At 42.5% G+C, this 21,674-nt stretch overlaps 2 protein-coding genes across 2 annotated transcripts; one reads left to right on the plus strand and one right to left on the minus strand.

Moving 5' to 3' along the window:
• Window positions 1-2,292: 2,292 nt before the first annotated feature.
• LOC120046351 (cysteine protease ATG4D-like) lies at window positions 2,293-13,593 on the plus strand. The gene is made up of 11 exons (XM_038991515.1): window positions 2,293-2,402; window positions 5,207-5,447; window positions 7,335-7,418; window positions 7,549-7,722; window positions 10,137-10,413; window positions 10,509-10,576; window positions 10,670-10,818; window positions 10,928-11,006; window positions 11,093-11,169; window positions 11,435-11,554; window positions 12,086-13,593. The coding sequence occupies exons 2-11, from the start codon at window positions 5,213-5,215 to the stop codon at window positions 12,269-12,271; spliced, it is 1,449 nt and encodes a 482-aa protein (XP_038847443.1). The 5' UTR covers window positions 2,293-2,402; window positions 5,207-5,212; the 3' UTR covers window positions 12,272-13,593.
• LOC120046352 (galactose-3-O-sulfotransferase 3) lies at window positions 13,067-20,299 on the minus strand. The gene is made up of 3 exons (XM_038991516.1): window positions 20,222-20,299; window positions 14,843-15,663; window positions 13,067-14,645 (listed from the first exon to the last, which is right to left on the minus strand). The coding sequence occupies exons 2-3, from the start codon at window positions 14,995-14,997 to the stop codon at window positions 13,736-13,738; spliced, it is 1,065 nt and encodes a 354-aa protein (XP_038847444.1). The 5' UTR covers window positions 14,998-15,663; window positions 20,222-20,299; the 3' UTR covers window positions 13,067-13,735.
• Window positions 20,300-21,674: the final 1,375 nt, after the last annotated feature.

A 21,674-nucleotide genomic window follows, 5' to 3' on the forward strand; every position in this document is an offset into this window, starting at 1 on the left:
CTCAAAAAAGGGACAAAAACATGTACGCCTAAAGAAACACACACCAAATAGCTAGAAAATACAGACCTGTAGATAAAACAAGAATATGTGGAGGAATGTGCTTTAATGATGTTCTCAAATGTGTGTATGTATGTACTATATGTGTAATGTATATAGTAAAAGCGTGTCTTCTTGCATGTTCCAAATTGTACATGAGAGATAAAAGAGAATATTTAAAGAGATTAGGAAAAAAATCTAACAGACCTGATGGTAGTGAACACTGTGAACATCATGTCAACAGCCCTCACATGTTCCCAATGTAAACAGCATGTCTATAGGCAGGCTTCTGTCACAGTCTGTCACCACAAGGAACATTACCCATGTCCGTCAACTCCGGTGCCATCTTTTCACTCAGTTAAAATACCTAAAGATAGCACCTTGTTCTTTTTCTCACACAGTACCTGGAAAATAGATTGAGAGAAGAATTGTTGCATTGGTGTAACATGCATTGGTGTAACATGCATTGGTGTAACACATTGAGATGTGTTCCTAACTGGACTAAGAAGATGACCTGCTTGCTAAATGTGGAACTTGGAATTGTATTGTGTAAAGGAGAGCTGAATGAATTTGTTTGAGTGTTTTAAGGGCTGAGTCCTGGTTGGATTTAGGTGGACTATCTGAACTTGCACAGGGACACTATGCAATGGGCTTTTTAAGTATTTTCCTGTGTCCCCTACAATGTACCCATGAACGGATGTTAGGGAGGTAAAGGTTTGCAATAAGCCAAGCAAGCAGATATATTGTTCTACGAATTGTCTGCATTGACTCAACCCACTGGGCACACACTGGTTGAAGTCAATGTTGTTTCCACGTTGAACCAACATGGAATAGACATTGAATTGACATCTGTGCCCAGTGGGCATTGTGAAATGTGCAATTATTTAGGTTCTGAAATTAATACAGTGCTAATGAATTGAACTAAAGAAGAGGAACCCATATGTTAAGTGTGGTCAGGTGATGAAATTGATACTATAGAATGGGAGTCTTGTTTGAGACTTACTCGTACTCTGGCAACGTAGGCTAGAACTCTCTCCCTTTTCAATGTATGCAAAATTAGCGTTGTATAATGTAATGTGCGAATAAAAGTGCCAGTTTATTTGAGGGATATGTTGTTTACAGTGATGTGTAATGATATGCAAGTTCTATGTAGAATTCCTAGTGAGATCTGAGAGCCCACCGTAGACCTAGGCAGCACTCTCATCAGGGACATAACTTAATATGTTCATGCCCATACCTGTATCAGACTGCCATCTTGTGGTCATCACACGACTGTCCTGAACATAGTATTTGAGGTAAAAATGTAATTTACACATAATCAATTCACAATTGAATGACACAAGATTAGATTTTATCCGAGATATTACCCTCATATCTTCATGATTTTCTATTGTAACCACTGTTCCATTCATATAGCTACTAGAAACTTGTTTGTCTAAATAAAATTTGAAAAAACTTTTGTTGTGTGTATTATGACCGATAAAGAGAGATGTATGATACTGATACTGTGCTCCTAGGAGACGACAAACAGCTCATATTTAGATGAATGCTAGTTAAAAGCTTGTGTTTGTGTATGTGGGGGTGTGCGTGGAAATTGCACTTTATTTTGTGTCATATGTATTTATTTATCTATTTATTACACTTTATTTATTGTATTTGATTATTTGTCAATTGCTCTCAAACGGTTTACTTGTGCATTGTTCTTTGAATTGTTATTTATATCTCTAAATTGTAAGTCTACAAATGAGAGAATTTACCAAATCTGTGTGGTTGTCCTATTTTGTGCAGTTATACTTCTGTCATTCCATAAGAGAGTTGCAATACACCATGGCCTCTGTCCATGTTGACTTATTTGTGAGTTTTGACTTTTTTATGACACTTCTCTCAGTTCATTGTTGTCCATGTCATTTTATTCCCTAGGCACTGTTATGAAACCAATGCAAAAAAAAGCCTATAGAGTAATAAAATCCTTCAAGAGAATCCTTAAATTACCATGTGCCTGTTTGTGTTCTTGTTGTGAGACATAACTTTGACAGACAACTTCTAAATGGATATCAGAGGGGTCTACAACAGGGCCACGTTCAGCAAAACTTTGTCCAACCTTGCAGATAGACATTTCAGGAATAGAGCAATACATAAATCCTTATTCTATACGTTAGAGAGGCATATTTGTTTTACGTAGCATATACATGAAAGTTCCAAAACGTTGCGTCATGCTGAACACGCCGCTGTGGAGGGAGTAAATCAATGGGGGTAAAAGCAACATTGGACCTTTATTGACCAATCACGATACCGAATTCAGACGATTATTTCGTTGACAGTAGTTTGTAAGTGAAACATACAAGATGACAGATATGTAAATAACGGTAAGAGGGCAAATTATAACCAACTATAAAGAGCTCAGGAGAGAAGAACAGCTAATGTTAGCTTGTTTACAGAATATAATAAAGACATGGACGTCGTTGGCTAGCTAGATATCGTTAACCCGCTGTCAATTAGCTATTAGCTCACTCACTAGCAAGTTAGCCTACATTGAGTTAGCTTAAGATTTGAAAGCAATATACAATATTTTTGTTAGCTATATTTTTACAATGCAACGTTTGAACACATTCATTCAGCCAGCAAGAAGCTCGTCAGTGACAAATTAATGCCAACGTGCTTGCCATTGGCATTGTGTTGGAAAGAATGTTGACGATTCATCTGTAATGTTGAGACATGTAGTTACCTCAACCCTAGTCGTGTCACTGTAATGTTAGCTGGTTGTCAACACGAATTGTATTACTTACGTTAAACAATTCAGGTGCTGACTTATCACACAACGTATCACAGATTTTTAGCGCTCTATCGATATACAGTGCATTCAGAAAGTATTTAGACCCCTTGACTTTTTCCACATATTGTTACGTTACAGCCTTATTCTAAAGTGGAATAAATAAATGAGCTTCCTCATCAATCTACACACAATACCCAATAATGACAAAGCAAAAACAGGTATTTAGAAATGTTTGCAAATGTATTAAAAATAAAAAACATACCTTATTTACATAAGTATTCAGACCCTTTACTATGAGACTCAAAATTGAACTCAGGTGCATCCTGCTTCCATTGATCATCCTTGAGATGTTTCTACAGCTGGATTGGAGTCCACCTGTGGTAAATATCAATTGATTGGACATGATTTGGAAAGGCACACACTTGTCTATATACGTTTCCACAGTTGACAGTGCATGTCAGAGCAAAAACCAAGCCATGAGGTTGAAGGAATTGTCCATAGAGCTCCGAGACAGGATTATGCCGAGGCACAGATCTGGGGAAGGCTACCTAAACATTTCTGCAGCATTGAAGGTCCCCAAGAACACATTCTTAAATGGAAGAAGTTTGGAACCACCAAGACTCTTCCTAGAGCTGGCCTCTCGGCCAAACTGAGCAATCGGGGGGAGAAGGGCCTTGGTCAGGGAGGTGACCAAGAACCCGATGGTCACTCTGACAGAACTCCAAAGTTCCTTTGTGCCGATGGGAGAACCTTCCAGATGAACAACCATCTCTGCAGCACTCCACCAATCAGGCCTTTATGGTAGAGTGGCCAGACTGGAGCAACTCCTCAGTAAAAGGCACATAATAGCCCGGTTGGCGTTCCAAAGAAACAAGATTGTCTGGTCTGATGAAACAAAGATTGAACTCTTTGGCCTGAATGCGAAGCGTCACATCTGAAGGAAACCTGGAACCATCCATACGGTGAAGCATAGTGGTGGCAGCATCATGCTGTGGGGATGTTTTTCAGCGGCAGGGACTGGGAGACTAGTCAGGATCGAGGAAAGATGAACGGAGCAAAGTACAGAGAGATCCTTGATGAAAACCTGCTCCAGAGCACTCAGGCCCTCAGACTGGGGTGAAGGTTCACCTTCCAACAGGACAATGACCCTAAGCACACAGCCAAGACAATGCAGGAGTGGCTTCGAGACGAGTCTCAATGTCCTTGAGTGGCCCAGCCACAGGCCGGACTTGAACCCGATTGAACATCTCTGGAGAGACCTGAAAATAGCTGTGCAGCAACGCTCCCCATCCAAGCTGACATAGCTTGAGAGGATCTGCAGAGGAGAATGGGAGAAACTCCCCAAATACAGGGTTTCCAAGTTTGTAGCATCATACCCAAGAAGACTTGAGCCTTTAATTGCTGCCAAAGGTGCTTCAACAAAGCACTAAGTCAAGGGTCTGAATACCTATGTAAATGTGATATTTCGTTTAAAAAAAATGTATTTATACATTTGCCAAAATGTCTAAACCTGTTTTTGGTTTGTCGTTATGGGGTATTGTGTTTAGATTGATGAGGGGGGAAAAAACTATTTAATCCAGTTTAGAAAAAGGCTGTAACGTAACAATGTGGAAAAAGTCAAGGGGTCTGAATACTTTTCGAATGCACTGTAGACTAGCCAGCTATAAAATCTTTCAATGTATATTAAACAGTTGGATACTTGCTACATGCGAAGGCAGATGGAGCTGTACTGTGTGAGTAACTGCATTTTCAGTGTCTGCTGAAAAGAAAGTGCTGCTCCACAATTATTTGCCAGAAGATACTGACCCTACCGTTACGATTGTTTAAACTGAGCTGCACTGGGGTCGGAACGCAATCACGATTATAACCACAGCAGCCATTATGGAATGGCAAGTCGCGTTGAACAACAAAGGAGTTGATTGGCTGACACTGCCATTCGAAAATGGCTACCGTGGTTACTGCTAGCTAGCATACGTTAGTAATAATACATATCCCATCCCTACATTGAGATTTATATTCCGACCCATATCTCGCGCTGGCTCCCCATTGTCTTAATTTAATCATGATTGCGTTTCGACCACAGTGGAGCTCAGTGTAAACAAGCCTAACGGTAGGCATTACTATAGTCTATCTATTTGAAAGAAACCCATACATGTCTGAAATTCCTACTGTCATCACAAGCTAGTCACATGCCCTCAGTCTAACTCACTGAGGGGAATAATTAACATGTCATGCAGTTTAACATACGTTTGTAGCTACTTCCTGGAGAGAAGACTTAGTATAAGCTACTATTATGATCTGTGCAGTCAATATCTCTCAGCTTACATCTGAGCTTTGCCCCTGATGGTAATCAAGGTTTCTTCTTGGCTGAATACTCAATGCTGTGTCCACTCTCAGGTTGATATGGCGATAAGGAAACGACCTCCAGACAGTTGGTCAAGCCCAGTAGTCATGAATCCCAGTTCTCCCTGTGAGGGCCAGAGCCCTGAGGGTGACCCTCCAGATGATTGGTTCCACCTTTCCACAGTGTTTCTGGGAACTCAGGGCTCTGATGGGAGCCGGGATGACCCAGAGGAACATGAGAAGAGAGGCAGACTCAAGTCCAAGTTGGTGTCAGCATGGAACAATGTCAAATATGGTATGTGTGCCTAAAACCGTTTTGACCTAACAGTGACCAGTCACTTAAAAAAAAAATATATATATATATTTCACCTTTATTTAACCAGGTAGGCCAGTTGAGAGAGAACAAGTTCTCATTTGCAACTGTGACCTGGCCAAGATAAAGCAAAGCAGTTCGACACATACAACAACACAGAGTTACACATGGAATAAACAAACATACAATCAATAATCCAGTAGAAAAAGTTTATATACAGCATGTGCAAATGAGGTAGGATAAGGGAGGTAAGGCAATAAATAGGCCATGGTCGCAAAGTAATTAGAATATAGCAATTAAACACTGGAATGGTAGAATTTGCAGAAGATGAATGTGCAAGTAGAGATACTGGGGTGCAAAGGAGCAAGATAAATAAATAAATACAGTATGGGGCTGAGGTAGTTGGATGGGCTATTTACAGATGGGCTATATACAAGTGCAGTGATCTGTGAGGTGCTCTGACAGCTGGTGCTTAAAGCTTGTGAGGGAGATAAGAGTCTCCAGCTTTAGGGATTTTTGCAGTTCGTTCCAGTCATTGGCAGCAGAGAACTGGAAGGAGAGGCGGCCAAAGGAAGAATTGGCTTTGTGGGTGACCAGTGAGATATACCTGCTGGAACGTGTGCTACGGGTGGGTGCTTCTATGGTGACCAGTGAGCTGAGATAAGGCGGGGCTTTACCTAGCAGAGACTTGTAGATGACCTGGAGCCAGTGGGTTTGGCGAGGGCCAGCCAACGAGAGCGTACAGGTCGCAGTGGTGGGTAGTATATGGGGCTTTGGTGACAAAATGGATGGCACTGTGATTGACTGCATCCAGTTTGTTGAGTAGAGTGTTGGAGGCTATTTTGTAAATTACATCGTCGAGGATCGGTAGGATGGTCAGTTTTACGAGGGTATGTTTGGCAGCATGAGTGATGGATGCTTTGTTGCGAAATAGGAAGCCGATTCTAGATTTAATTTTGGATTGGAGATGTTTAATGTGAGTCTGGAAGGAGAGTTTACAGTCTAACCAGACACCTAGGTATTTGTAGTTGTCCACATATTCTAAGTCAGAACCGTCCAGAGTAGTGATGCTGGACAGGCGGGTGCGGGCAGCAATCGGTTGAAGAGCATGCATTTAAGAGCCGTTGGAGGCCACGGAAGGAGAGTTGTATGGCATTGAAGCTCGTCTGGAGGTTAGTTAACACAGTGTCCAAAGAAGGGCCAGAGGTATACAGAATGGTGTCGTCTGCATAGAGGTGGATCAAAGAATCACCAGCAGCAAGAGCGTCATCATTGATGTATACAGAGAAGAGAGCCGGCCCGAGAATTGAACCCTGTGGCACCCCCATAGACTGCCAGAGGTCCGGACAACAGGCCCTCCGATTTGACACACTGAACTCTATCAGAGAGAAGTAGTTGGTGAACTAGGCGAGGCAATAATTTGAGAAAGGTTCACCCATGACCAGCTCTGAAACCAGATCGCATAGCGGAGAAGGTAAGGTGGGATTCGAAATGGCCGGTAATCTGTTTGTTAACTTGGCTTTCGAAGACCTTAGAAAGGCAGGTTAGGATAGATATAGGTCTGTAGCAGTTTGGGTCTTGAGTGTCTCCCCCTTTGAAGAGGGGGATGACCGTGGCAGCTTTCCAATCTATGGGAATCTCAGACGATACGAAAGAGAGGTTGAACAGGCTAGTAATGGGGGTTGCAACAATTTCGGCAGATAATCTTAGAGAGGGTCCAGATTGTCTTTCCCAGCTGATTTGTAGGGGTCCAGATTTTGCAGCTCTTTCAGAACATCAGCTATATGGATTTGGGTGAAGGGGAAATGGGGGAGGCTTGGGCGAGTTATTGTTTGTAATTTTATAGTTTGTTTTCCTTTGCCCATCCAGGCTGGTCGTTCAAGTCAAAGGCCCGCTTCAGCAAGACCTCTCCTCTGACCATGCTTGGACAGTCTTATCTGCTCAGTCATGGAGGTGAGAGATGTTCTGTTGGTTGGGTAACTCCACCCTTTTAAAAAGACCCACACCTAATAGTAAACTGGTATGTAACTGGATTTGAGAAAATTGTATATTCAAGGCCAGTGTCTGTCCTTTGTTTTGTCAGTGGAGAGGGAGTGCTTTCGCCGGGCCTTTGCCACTCTGCTGTGGCTGACGTACAGGCGGGGCTTCCCACAGCTGGATGGTTCCTCTCTGACCACAGACAGTGGGTGGGGCTGCATGCTGCGCAGTGGACAGATGCTCCTGGCACAGGGGCTGCTGCTACACCTGCTGCCGCCAGGTAAAAGAAAAAACACACTTGTGCACGTGGGTCACACACACACATATACAGTGGGGCAAAAAAGTATTTAGTCAGCCACCAATTGTGCAAGTTCTCCCACTTAAAAAGATGAGAGAGGCCTGTAATTTTCATCATAGGTACACTTCAACTATGACAGACAAAATGAGGAAAAAAAATCCAGAAAATCACATTGTAGGATTTTTAATGAATTTATTTGCAAATTATGATGGAAAATAAGTATTTGGTCACCTACAAACAAGCAAGATTTCTGGCTCTCACAGACCTGTAACTTCTTCTTTAAGAGGCTCCTCTGTCCTCCACTCGTTACCTGTATTAATGGCACCTGTTTGAACTTGTTATCAGTATAAAAGACACCTGTCCACAACCTCAAACAGTCACACTCCAAACTCCACTATGGCCAAGACCAAAGAGCTGTCAAAGGACACCAGAAACAAAATTGCAGACCTGCACCAGGCTGGGAAGACTGAATCTGCAATAGGTAAGCAGCTTGGTTTGAAGAAATCAACTGTGGGAGCAATTATTAGGAAATGGAAGACATACAAGACCACTGATAATCTCCCTCGATCTGGGGCTCCACGCAAGATCTCACCCGTGGGGTCAAAATGATCACAAGAACGGTGAGCAAAAATCCCAGAACCACACGGGGGGACCTAGTGAATGACCTGCAGAGAGCTGGGACCAAAGTAACAAAGCCTACCATCAGTAACACACTACACCGCCAGGGACTCAAATCCTGCAGTGCCAGACGTGTCATAGGTCATCATAGGTACACTTCAACTATGACAGACAAAATGAGGAAAAAAAATCCAGAAAATCACATTGTAGGATTTTTAATGAATTTATTTGCAAATTATGATGGAAAATAAGTATTTGGTCACCTACAAACAAGCAAGATTTCTGGCTCTCACAGACCTGTAACTTCTTCTTTAAGAGGCTCCTCTGTCCTCCACTCGTTACCTGTATTAATGGCACCTGTTTGAACTTGTTATCAGTATAAAAGACACCTGTCCACAACCTCAAACAGTCACACTCCAAACTCCACTATGGCCAAGACCAAAGAGCTGTCAAAGGACACCAGAAACAAAATTGCAGACCTGCACCAGGCTGGGAAGACTGAATCTGCAATAGGTAAGCAGCTTGGTTTGAAGAAATCAACTGTGGGAGCAATTATTAGGAAATGGAAGACATACAAGACCACTGATAATCTCCCTCGATCTGGGGCTCCACGCAAGATCTCACCCGTGGGGTCAAAATGATCACAAGAACGGTGAGCAAAAATCCCAGAACCACACGGGGGGACCTAGTGAATGACCTGCAGAGAGCTGGGACCAAAGTAACAAAGCCTACCATCAGTAACACACTACACCGCCAGGGACTCAAATCCTGCAGTGCCAGACGTGTCCCCCTGCTTAAGCCAGTACATGTCCAGGCCCGTCTGAAGTTTGCTAGAGAGCATTTGGATGATCCAGAAGAAGATTGGGAGAATGTCATATGGTCAGATGAAACCAAAATAGAACTTTTTGGTAAAAACTCAACTCGTCGTGTTTGGAGGACAAAGAATGCTGAGTTGCATCCAAAGAACACCATACCTACTGTGAAGCATGGGGGTGGAAACTTCATGCTTTGGGGCTGTTTTTCTGCAAAGGGACCAGGACGACTGATCCGTGTAAAGGAAAGCATGAATGGGGCCATGTATCGTGAGATTTTGAGTGAAAACCACCTTTCATCAGCAAGGGCATTGAAGATGAAACGTGGCTGGGTCTTTCAGCATGACAATGATCCCAAACACACCGCCCAGGCAACGAAGGAGTGGCTTCGTAAGAAGCATTTCAAGGTCCTGGAGTGGCCTAACCAGTCTCCAGATCTCAACCCCATAAAAAATCTTTGGAGGGAGTTGAAAGTCCGTGTTGCCCAGCAACAGCCCCAAAACATCACTGCTCTAGAGGAGATCTGCATGGAGAAATGGGCCAAAATACCAGCAACAGTGTGTGAAAACCTTGTGAAGACTTACAGAAAACGTTTGACCTCTGTCATTGCCAACAAAGGGTATATAACAAAGTATTGAGATAAACTTTTGTTATTGACCAAATACTTATTTTCCACCATAATTTGCAAATAAATTCATTAAAAATCCTACAATGTGATTTTCTGGATTTTTTTTTCTCATTTTGTCTGTCATAGTTGAAGTGTACCTATGATGAAAATTACAGGCCTCTCTCATCTTTTTAAGTGGGAGAACTTGCACAATTGGTGGCTGACTAAATACTTTTTTGCCCCACTGTACATACATACAGGTACATGTTTCCAGTAGCATCTCAAAGTATGTCCTGAGTAACACACTACTACAGTTTATCACTACTTAGCCTTGTCCCTTGTCTCTCTATTGTTGCCAGGCTGGACCTGGCTCTCTGCCAACCATGTGTCCAAAGATGACATGGAGGTACAGGAGTCTCGCTCCTTGGGTCCAGAGTTGACGAAGAAGGGAAGGAGGAAGAGCATAGTGTCCTTCCTGGAGAGCCGGACTGAGGTCACTCACAGACGGGTGGTGTCCTGGTTTGGGGATCATCCCATCGCCCCGTTCGGGCTGCATCAGCTGGTGGAACAGGGCACAAGCTCAGGGAAGAAGGCAGGGGACTGGTATGGCCCCTCCTTTGTAGCACACATACTTCGGTGAGAACTTAGAATCTAAACCTGCCCCCCCCCAGCCATCTGTATTCCATACAATACATCTTCCCTTAGTGATGTGGGTTGTCTGTTTGTTTTAGTCTGGCTGTTGACGCAGCATCAGCAGATGTGTCCAATCTGACAGTGTATGTAGCACAGGACTGCACTGGTGAGTGTTCCCTTGTTATCTCATTCTCACTATTTGGCAGGGCACCCATCAGACCATAGTAATAGGTTGTATCATTATGTGGTCCCTGTGTAGTGTACATAGATGACGTGGTGAGGCTGTGTGAGAGACCTCTATCTGAGGGCTCCACAGGACCCAGTCCAGCCTGGAAGTCTGTCATCATCCTGGTCCCTGTGCGCCTGGGAGGAGAAGTCCTCAACCCCACCTACATTAAATGTGTCAAAGTATGTGTCAAGTCAGAGTAACATGCTAGAGACATGCACACAGACACTGACAACCACAAAACACAGTGAGAGATTGGTAAACCATTCTTGTGTTTTTATCTTTCCAAAGAATCTCTTGAGGTTAGAATGCTGCATTGGAATCATTGGTGGCAAACCCAAGCATTCTCTGTTCTTTGTTGGGTACCAAGGTAGGTGTATGGTCTTCCTGTTGTCATTCTGTAATTTTACAGTCCTTGTACCCTCACTCTGACCATGCTCATGTCTCCTGTGCTAGACGAACAGCTGCTGTACTTGGACCCCCACTACAGCCAGTCCACAGTAGATATCACACAGGATAACTTCCCCTTAGAGGTAATGGAAGGCGCTCTCTTCCTGTTTTGGCTGTGTTTGCAAACCCTATACATTATTCTATATCCATGACACTAGACCAGGTCCTAGACCAAGATTGTATCTCGGTCTAGCAGTGTAACACTAAGCCACTTATTTACCGACCTGTCTGTACCTGTTGGCGACGCTTTCGTGACACAATCAAGATAAAATCTCGGTCTAGAAACTGGGCTATCCTGACGCCACCATCTCTCGCCTTAATGGGGACTTCTCTCCACTCCCCCTGCAGTCATTTCACTGTAAGTGTCCCAGGAAGATCTCCTTCAGTCGCATGGATCCCAGCTGCACTATAGGCTTCTATGCCAAGAGCCAGAAGGAATTTGAGTTACTGTGCTCAGCTGTTAGCACGGTATGTGGGGCACACACACACAGGCAATATTGCTGCTACTATTTATTATTTATCTAAGCTATACTGTATATTATTTTTGTGTATATATTTCCAAACATAAAAATTCCGAACATTAAAATTGTTATTTTGTTACTACTTTGTATTACTTACTGTGTATTATTTTTATAAATGGGTATTGCACTGTTGAGGAAAGCTTGCAAGTAAGCATTTCACTGTACCGTTTACACCCTGTATCCTGTGAATGTGACCAACTTGATTTTATTTGTGGTGTCCATGTCAGGGGAATAGGCTGGCTATGGATTTGAACCCTGGACAAGATGCTGTTGTTTACTCTTGAGATTAAATATACATATATGAAGAGTATGCTGTATAACTGATGCAGAACATGTTTTAGTTGCAAGGAGCCAAGTACATTATTGCTTTTACAGTATGTTGCAATACAGTCATTGGTTAATGGTTAAATTGAGATGAGGGGAAATATAAGAGCTCTCCTAGAGATGGTTCTCTCATTCATCTCTTTCTCTTCCCCAGGCTCTCTCATCATCAACAGAAAAGTACCCCATCTTCACCATTGCAGAGGGTCAGGGACAGGATGGGGGGCAGGAGGATGAGAGCGATGCACCCCCAAACTCTGTCACCCACATCCTGACCAAGGACAAGGCGAGGCTGAGAAGGACCAATAACAGCAACAGCATGGATGAGTTTGTGTTATTGTGAACTAACGTAGCAGGTATAAAAGTTCTAAGCTAGGTTGAATTAGCTGTATCCCTGAAAACTGGAACATCCGGTTGTTGGCAACTCCGATAAGGGTGCTGTGAACAGACTGACTGAATGTGCCCTGAGTGGCCAGCAGGGAACATAATTCACATACCAACTCATACACACGGTTACTGAACTGAGCTTTATCAGTGGCAGCTACTGACGGGGCACATGCTCCAGCATTAGCCTTTATCCCCAACCTCCACAGGCAATAAACAGGCTGGGTGAGGTGTTGCTGAATAGAACAGGCCAATGACACAATTCTTGTGTATTTATTAGTTTGGTCTAATTATTTGTTTTAAGGGGACGTGTTTATGAATGTAACAATGTTTTTAAATGAAGGTTTCTCTATAATTGTTTTTAATTTAAGGTTTTGATATTAGTATGGTTTTGAGGTTCTTACGTCAAATAACCTGCCTTCAACTCCGTTGTTTACTATTCTACATGAAGTCATGGGTGACTCTATGCCTGGCTGAAAGACACTAACTGACCCTATTTCATCATTGTGTAGATAGGCTGCTCATCCCATAGTCCTCTCCACTACAACCTTTTGTTGAACTACTTTGTCCAGCATTAGACTCTGAGCTGCTGTTTGACGTCATGTGACAGGATGTCTGCTCTGTGAATGGATTAGGAAATTGGATTCCTTAGACCTTGTGACGTGCACATGGAACCGGTGAAGGAATCAATTTGTCTTCTTAGAGATGTTGGTTTTATGTGGTTGAGTGGGGAGAGTATAAAATAATAATTTTAAAATTGCTATCAGTCAATTAAGAGGCACATTCTGAGCAATATGGGGTTGCATTTGCCCTGTTTTTTTTTTTTATTAATATTTTTTACATGGAAAAAGAGTAGCACAAGCATTCAATAAAAGCTCAGTAAAAATAAATAAATCACTCAACTTCATCAGACTGATTTCGTTTAGGCCATACAAATTTGAATTACATGTTTAACGGATACCCTGCAGTGCTTCTACATTGCTTGTTATTTGGGGTTTTAGTCAGGGTTTCTGTATAGCACTTTGACCTGCTGATGTAAAAAGGGCTTTATAAATACATTTGTTTGATAACTGAAGAGGGGTTTCTCCCCACCCAAAGAATCAGAAAATTCTACTGAAAAATGTAACGATTATAGCTAAAATAATGTCCTTGAGCTTCTAGTAAAAAGACACGCCACTTCCTCTTGGATTATGGCTGAACTATGCCTCTTTTAGCTTCCCCAAGAGGCTAACATCTCTTGATTAGGTCGCTAGGAGTTGAATTAAGGTCGTTATAGTATTTTAACAAGAAGATCCACATTTAAAAAATAAAAATACATTTGGAAAGGGACCTAACAATGTTAGTATTTTTGGTTTATTGGAAAAATACATCAAAAGCAGAAATTCTGAGTGGTGTAGTATATAAAAGGGGAAAGTGCTGCACATTAGTCTGTAGGTATGGACCTCATGTCATGGCCATACTGCTGGAAATACAGATGAGAGTGGTACTGTAGCTCAGGCAGCACTAGTCGCACACAGAGCCCCTCTTCCTGCAGAGTCAGGTTCCCTCGTACCTCGTATCCCAGGATGGTGACTGTGTCGGTCTGCCAGGGCCTGACCAGGTCCTCCAGCTCACCAGGGGGGACTCCTTCTCTGGCCACACACTTCTGTCTGAGCCTCTGTGTGGAGGCCCTCAGTAGGGCCACCTCCCTTTTCAGTCTCCCCAGGCCATACTGCTCAGCTTTCTCCCAGAACACCTGCAGAAATAAGTTGTAGAGCAGCACATCCAGACTGTTCCAGGCCCAGAGCCTGGCCTTGGTGTCCTCCTCCAGCGGGGTGATGTCCGATGGGGCGCGGACGTTCAGGTGCACATAGGCCAGCTCCTCAGGCTCCAGCTGCAGCAGAGCCCCCAGGAGAACCAGAGACTCATCAAAGTGCTCAGCGATCATCACCAGCTGGAAGGCCTCCTCCAGCTGAGTCAGCTCCATGGGCCAGGATGCGTTCCACTCTTGGCTGCTGAGGCCCAGGTCAAAGCTCATAGGGTTCCTGGCTAGGCCATTCCCAGGTTCTGTAGGGTCCCAGTAGGACTCTGGGGACTCCAGGAAGACCGAGAGGGCGGACTTCCTGTTAGCTGTGTCAGCTGCCTTTTTGGCTAGCGTGAAGGCGGGTACAGTGGAAGTGTAGTAGCTGAAAACAGACTCAAAGGTCTGTAGAGGATCACGCAGCAGGGTGATGTAGATGGTGTTCCTGGGCATCACCTGTTTCAGCTGTCCCAGGTCCAGCCGCATGTGGCTGCAGAGCATGTCGAACTGAGAGGAACCCGGTGGCAGCTCATCTACAAAGTCTGCTCGGAACCTGGAGCCATAAGGACGGTTAAGCACGTTAAAGCAGTGAAAGTTATCTGCAGTTAATATCCACCAAATGGAGGGGCTCCAAATGTACCAGAGACCTGACACTAAATTTGATAATCTGAACATTGCAATAGAACATATCTACTCATCAGATGAATAGAGGTAACCATATCTTACATGAGATAGTAGTCGTGCCCATACCTATCTGGGTAGCTGAACTGGTATGCGTAATAGGGGAAGGCGAAAGTGAGGTTCTCCTTCTCCCCAAGGCGGAACATCAGATTCTGAACAGTGCTGCTTCCAGTCTTGTGTGTTTTGAGGAAAGCTACAGGTGGAGGGCTCCTCCTTGTCCTCATAAAGGTGTACCCATTGGGGTCTCTTTGATGCTGCAGATTGGGTGTCTGAACCTCCTTCCTCCTGTTAGGGGCAGTGTGGGATGGGACAGGAGTGTTTGGAGGAGCATTGTCGGAAAGTGCTCCCCTCTCCTCCACCTTATGGCCCTTGTGCCCAGCATAGTGGCTTTCGAAAAAGGAAAGAGACAGAGAATTTCATCAGACATCTAGGTAAACAAAGTCTCAACAGAACTTATACAGCTTAGCTGTATGCCATGACAAACAACTCCTCATTAATCAATTCTGTATTTAAAAGGTTGTTTAATCCGTAATGCATTTACACAAATATATGTAGAATTTCTTTGGTACATTCACAATAACCACTGAGCTAAATCTATTAGTTTTACCACCAGCTACAGACAGTGCATAATGGTGTGGGGAGAAAGAGAGAGACAGACTGTCCCTTACCTTGGATGCTGCAATGACTGAGTAGCCAGGAGCATGAGTAACAAGGTGACACACAAAGCCATCAGGAGACACATCACACGGTGTCTCCAAAGTTGGGTGGACAACCAGCGGAGGGTCATCTCCTTTCTGTGGCCCACCCGAAACACTTTCCTCTGGGACCTTCTTCCCTCCTAGCATGGTAAATAGGCTCTGGGACTTTGAAGGTGAGACTGGGTTCCGGAGCTTAAAGAAACAGAGAGACCTGACCTCACCCTCTAAGCTGGCTCAGCGAGACGTCACGCAGCCAGCCAGCAACTCTCCAGCCAAGAAGTCGTGATTGAGTTTTTGACTAACATAAGATTTGAGACGGTCTATTCTCAAGCTTTGCTGCTGTAAACAGTCATAAGGTGCAACTGCAATATGACAAGGCTAATGTCCTTATTCACATGTTAAGAGCAGCAATCACTGGTTTTGTATATTAGGGATGCCAAATACTAAAAGCTCAATTGGACAAGAGACAAGGACATTAAGGAAAATAAATAAATACAATAAATTAGATACAATTAAAATAAATAAGAACAGAAAATTCCCCAACACAAAGAATAGTAAAACCACCTAGGCCTAAATCAAGGTGTGCAACAATGGAAATGTATTATAAGAATAGCCTACACATCTACAAACAAGTTAATGACACCCTTGTTTTTATGGTATTTCACTATTGTCTGATATGAATGTGTGTGATATGACTGTGGCAAACACATTGACAGTGCTATTCATTGAAAGGCACGGGTCTGATGTTGCTTTCCTCATCAACCCTTAATGTGCATTATCATTCAATTGGTTAAAATGCTACATGTCAAGATACTATTAGCTCATAATAAAACCGGTGATAAACGGGAAACCCTTACCCTCCTGTGAGCAGGCCATGTTCATTACAAAAACGTTGCAGATAGAAATACCATGACTAGAGCAGACCTGATTTTATACACTAAACAAAGGAGATGATCGTGGACTTCAGGAAACAGCAGAGGGAGCACCCCCCTATCCACATCGACGGGACAGTAGTGGAGAGGGTAGTAAGTTTTAAGTTCCTCGGCGTACACATCACGGACAAACTGAAATTGTCCACCCACACAGACAGCGTGGTGAAGAAGGCACAACAGCACCTCTTCAACCTCAGGAGGCTGAAGAAATTCGGCTTGTCACCAAAAGCCCTCACAAACTTTTACAGATGCACAATCGAGAGCATCCTGTCGGGCTGTATCACCGCCTGGTACGGCAACTGCTCCGCCCACAACCGTAAGGCTCTCCAGAGGGTAGTGAGGTCTGCACAACGCATCACCGGGGGCAAACTACCTGCCCTCCAGGACACCTACACCACCCGATGTCACAGGAAGGCCATAAAGATCATCAAGGACAACAACCACCCGAGCCACTACCTGTTCACCCCGCTATCATCCAGAAGGCGAGGTCAGTACAGGTGCATCAAAGCAGGGACCGAGAGACTGAAAAACAGCTTCTATCTCAAGGCCATCAGACTGTTAAACAGCCACCACTAACATTGAGCGGCCACCACTAACATTGAACATTATATGAAGTGGCGTTGTTTAAAGTGGCTATGACTCAACTCCAGCCACTTTAATAATGTAAAAATTGATGTAAAAAATGTATCACTAGCCACTTTAAACAATGCCACTTCATATAATGTTTACATACCCTACATTACTCATCTCATATGTATATACTGTACTCTATACCACCTACTGCATCTTGCCATCTTGATGTAATACATGTATCACTGGCCACTTTAAACAATGCCACTTTTATATGTTTACATACACTACATTACTAATCTCATATGTATATACTGTACTCGATACCATCTACTGCATCTTGCCTATGCCGTTCTGTACCATCACTCATTCATATATTTTTATGTACATATTCTTTCATCCCTTTACACTGTGTGTATAAGGTAGTTGTTGTGTAATTTTTAGGTTAGATTACTCGTTGGTTATTACTGCATTGTCGGAAGTAGAAGCACAAGCATTTCGCAACACTCGCATTAACATCTGCTAACCATGTGTGTGACAAATAAAATTTGATTTGATTGTTTGTTCTACATCATACATTTCTATCTGAGCGTTGGCCAAAATTTTGACTGGAACAAGCTACAACAAACACTCAAACTGGACAGTTTTATCTCAAGCTCTTCATTCAAAGACTCAATCATGGACACTCTTACTGACAGTTGTTGCTGCTTTGTGTGATATATTGTAGTCTCTGCCCTTTGTGCTGTTGTCTGTGCCCAATAATGTTTGTACCATGTTTTGTGCTGCTACCATGCTGTGTTGTCATGTGTTGCTGCCTTGCTATGTTGTTATCTTAGGTCTCCCTTTATGTAGTGTTGTGTTGTCTCTGTTGTTGTGATGTGTGTTTTGTCCTATATTTATATTGTATTTATTTTGTATTTTTAATCCCAGGGCCTGTCCCCCGCAGGAGGCCTTTTGCCTTTTGGTAGGCCGTCATTGTAAATAAGAATTTGTTCTTAAATGACTGGCCTAGTTAAATAAAGGTTAAATAAAATAAAACAATTTAAAAAGTTTTGTCCTGATGAACGCGGTTCCAGTTGTGCGCGATTTAAGGATTTTTGGAGTCTACTCCGACTCTTGCCCAACTCCAAAAACACGCTGAAACTGATGCACACACACGTACGCGCAACCTCATTATTGCAGTCCTTACTGCGTTTCAGAGGACTGGCAAGAGCATGATGCCCCCCAGTTGCATATTAAAGGACTATTTTGTTTGACTATAGAAGGTGATGTGTAAGAAGTTACATCTATAATATTTCAGTGATATTTCTACCGTGTGCAGCCTCGACGGATCCCATGCGATGATACTGCGCACTCGATGCTGATAAGCCAATTCTTTGACATGTTATAGCCCTATTCGGACGGGTATTACTAGAGACGTTGGTTTTGTAATTATTATCCAAGTATGTGCGTTGACAAAAAATATAGGTCTCCCCATAATATTTATATTGAGGAAGTGTGATCATAACCATTATTTTTGCGATCCATTCATGGTAGACGTCCTTCCTAATACTTTAATATACCTTTGGTAATTTACGAGGCATAGCTAGATACAGATGACCAAGATACAGCCTATGCGCATGGTTCTAACAGTCTTTCTGCCTGACCCTATCTTCTCTCTCCCTCGCTTGCTCCTCTTTTCCTTCGGTCTGTTGCGTGTAGAATAGCTCAGCCTACTCATTGATAGCCCCTACTTTAGTGAATTTGCACGAGACATTACAAGGCAATAAATTGTGAAATACAGCATTGCTATAGCCTACATATTTTGATAACGGATGCACAGTTCTGCCTGGTGGCGGACATGCCTGGCTGTGCCCCTCCCATCTCTCCCTCGCTCTTTCTTTGCGGTGAAAGATGCGAGTTTGTGTTCTACGGAAAATAGTTTCCTCCATTGCAAAAATACTGAATTTATGAGTCGAAGCTTGACACCTAGAAAAGGGAGTCGACAGGCAAGGAGTCGAGGAATCGATTATTTTGGAGTCGACTATCCACCACTACCCAGTTCTCTCCGTGGTTCTATCTAGTCCCTATGCATTTAATTTCAATAACCTGTATCATCATATTTTTGTTTACTGTAAAGCGGACTGTAACATATTCCAATCAACAAAACAGCGCCTTTGGTTGTGATTTTTAAACGAGTCAATATAGTTAGTGTTGATAACGTCAATGATTTTTTGACATGCACATTTTATTTAGATAGAAAAATGCATGTAAACAGAGCTCAATTGCTTTCATTATTATTGTCAATGACTACTATCAACAATGATGCCTCGTGATCTTATTTTACTACGTGTAATAATGCTGTTCTATAATAATTTGTACACCCATCCCCCACGTCGACATACTTCGAAAGGACCTACTCGCGAAGGGTGATTTCAATGTAAGTCAGATTCAGGTGTTTTATTTTTAATACTTCGTCGATGTTATCCTTGTTCAGATGAATGATACGTAATTTCACTTTCTAGTACATTTTGGTTATCGTTGGGTTGGAAGGAACGGTTGTCAGGACCGACATTACTCGTCTGTCTCTCTGCAGACAGTGGCGGCAGACTGAAATTAATACGTTTTTGGTAAATGTATCTAGTTAACTAGAGCCGGGGTACGGGATGCAGGTTGGATCAATCAACTGAAATATATATTTTTTTACTCTTGCCGCATCTCTAAAGTCAGCAAAACAACGTCAATCGCACCCTACATTTTTTTAAGACAACATGGTCGGCTAGCAGAGACCATACCATTAGCTAACGTTGGCCAACTGTCTGGCAGTGTTCCAGTAGATTCGCATTTATTATGTAGAAAACAATGTTTGGAATGTAGCCCATCACATGGGTGAATGGTTTCTGACCTCAAACAAATATAGCGTGCTACTATGTTGTAAACGGAGGTTGTTTTGCTGCTAGCTAGCTTTCTAGTCAAGCTATACACCACATTAGGTGCCTCACGCGCTGCAATACTGTAGATCTCTGCAGTTTTGAAAGTGTTAACGGCCTCGGTGACGGATAAGGAGTTACCATTATCTTTGGTAAGGGATAATGTTTGGGGTGATCAAACTTGAAGGGGTGGGTATAATTTGAGGAACGTTCCAACAGGAATCCGTTCCAAAAACTTCGTAAATATCAAGGTTGCCAACAAACAACGCATACAGTCGTATAACAGTAGAATGACATACCGGGTAGGGAGTGAGCTATGTAATTACGTTTTTCACTCACCACGTTTATTCGGAAAAATGTCTCTTCGATCTGCTAGCCTCCACCATTTCTCGTTCGTTGGTTTAGTTATTATTTCCGGTGTTCCTGCATTTGCCGGTGAACTCTGTTGCGCCTCAATTAGGGAATCTCTGTGGTTGAAATGTAACTAATGACCGCTAGCCCTGTTTCCCAAATATAGCAGGTAACTTGTGTCTGTCGATGTTGTTGAGTTCATCTTGCCTAGTTAAATAAAGATTAAATAAATTAGAACATTTAAAATATATACTTTGACCTATTTCAGGTAACCCCAAGATGCTTGATTCACTACACCTGCTTTTGAATAACTTTCCAGTCGTTTTTGCTTTACATTCCGACTTTTGAACGTCTGTTTATTGGACATATATATTAGTGTCTAATAAAAAAGAGCAACTTATGTAAAGCATCCTATCTGTTTTAAGGTTATAGTGTGTGTGTATATGTGTGTGTAGTGTAGGTCCTCTTGATGTCCACTAGGTGTCAGCACAGCTTCAATAATGTCACACCAGGTTCACAACATGTTTTCATGTGTCACAAATCAAATTGTATTTGTCACATGCGCCGAATACTACATGTGTAGACCTTGCAGTGAAATGCTGAAATTAAGCCCTTAACCAACAATTTAGTTGTAAGAAAAATAAGAAATAAAAGTAACAAATAATTAAAGATCAGCAGTAAAATAAAAACAGCGAGCCTATATACATGGGGTACCGGTACAGAGTCAATGTGTCGGGGCACCTGTTAGTCGAGGTAATTGAGGTGTTCCTTTCAAGTCCAGTGGTGTAAATTACTTAACAAAAATGTATTTAAACTACTCCACTACATTCCGTTTATATCTGTTTTTTTTGTATCTGTACTTTTACTCTTTCTGTTTCTTTACAACATTATATTTTACTTCACCACATTTCTAAAGAAAATAATATTTTTTTTACTCCATACAGTTTCCCTGGCACCCAAAAGTACTTTTTGCATTTTGAATGCTAAGCCGGACAGGAAAATGGTCCAATTCACACACTTATCAAGAGAACATCCCTGGTCATCCCTACTGCCTCTGATCTAGCAGACTCACTAAACACATGCTTCGTTTGTAAATTATGTCTGAGTGTTCCCATGGCTATTTCTTAAATAAAAATACAAGAGAATTGTGCTGTCTGGTTGGCTTAATATATGGAAGGTCAAATAATTTATACTTTTACCACTGATACTTAAGTATCTTTTAGCAATGACATTTACTTAGTATTTTACTGGGTGACTTTTACTTGAGACATTTTCTATTAAGGTATCTTTACTTTTACTCAAGTATGACAATTGGGTACTTTTTCAACCACTGTTCAAGACGTTTAGCACCCAATATCCAACATTCACTTGGTGGCTTGAAGTAGGAGTGCTGAACTAGGATCTGTTTAGCATTTGTGAGTAGAATGAATAACATTACTTT

The sequence above is a fragment of the Salvelinus namaycush genome, chromosome 4 (genome assembly GCF_016432855.1).
Source record: "Salvelinus namaycush isolate Seneca chromosome 4, SaNama_1.0, whole genome shotgun sequence".
Taxonomy (NCBI): Eukaryota; Metazoa; Chordata; class Actinopteri; order Salmoniformes; family Salmonidae; genus Salvelinus; species Salvelinus namaycush.

Coding starts and splice junctions, on each gene's coding strand:
- LOC120046352 (XM_038991516.1), bottom strand. CDS start 14,997: ATGAGGACAAGGAGGAGCCCTCCACCTGTAGCTTTCCTCAAAACACAC. Junction 14,646..14,842: donor CAGTTCAGCTACCCAGATAG/GTATGGGCACGA, acceptor TTATGGCTCCAG/GTTCCGAGCAGACTTTGTAG.
- LOC120046351 (XM_038991515.1), top strand. CDS start 5,213: ATGGCGATAAGGAAACGACCTCCAGACAGTTGGTCAAGCCCAGTAGTC. Junction 10,414..10,508: donor TTTGTAGCACACATACTTCG/GTGAGAACTTAG, acceptor TGTTTGTTTTAG/TCTGGCTGTTGACGCAGCAT. Junction 11,170..11,434: donor AGGATAACTTCCCCTTAGAG/GTAATGGAAGGC, acceptor CTCCCCCTGCAG/TCATTTCACTGTAAGTGTCC.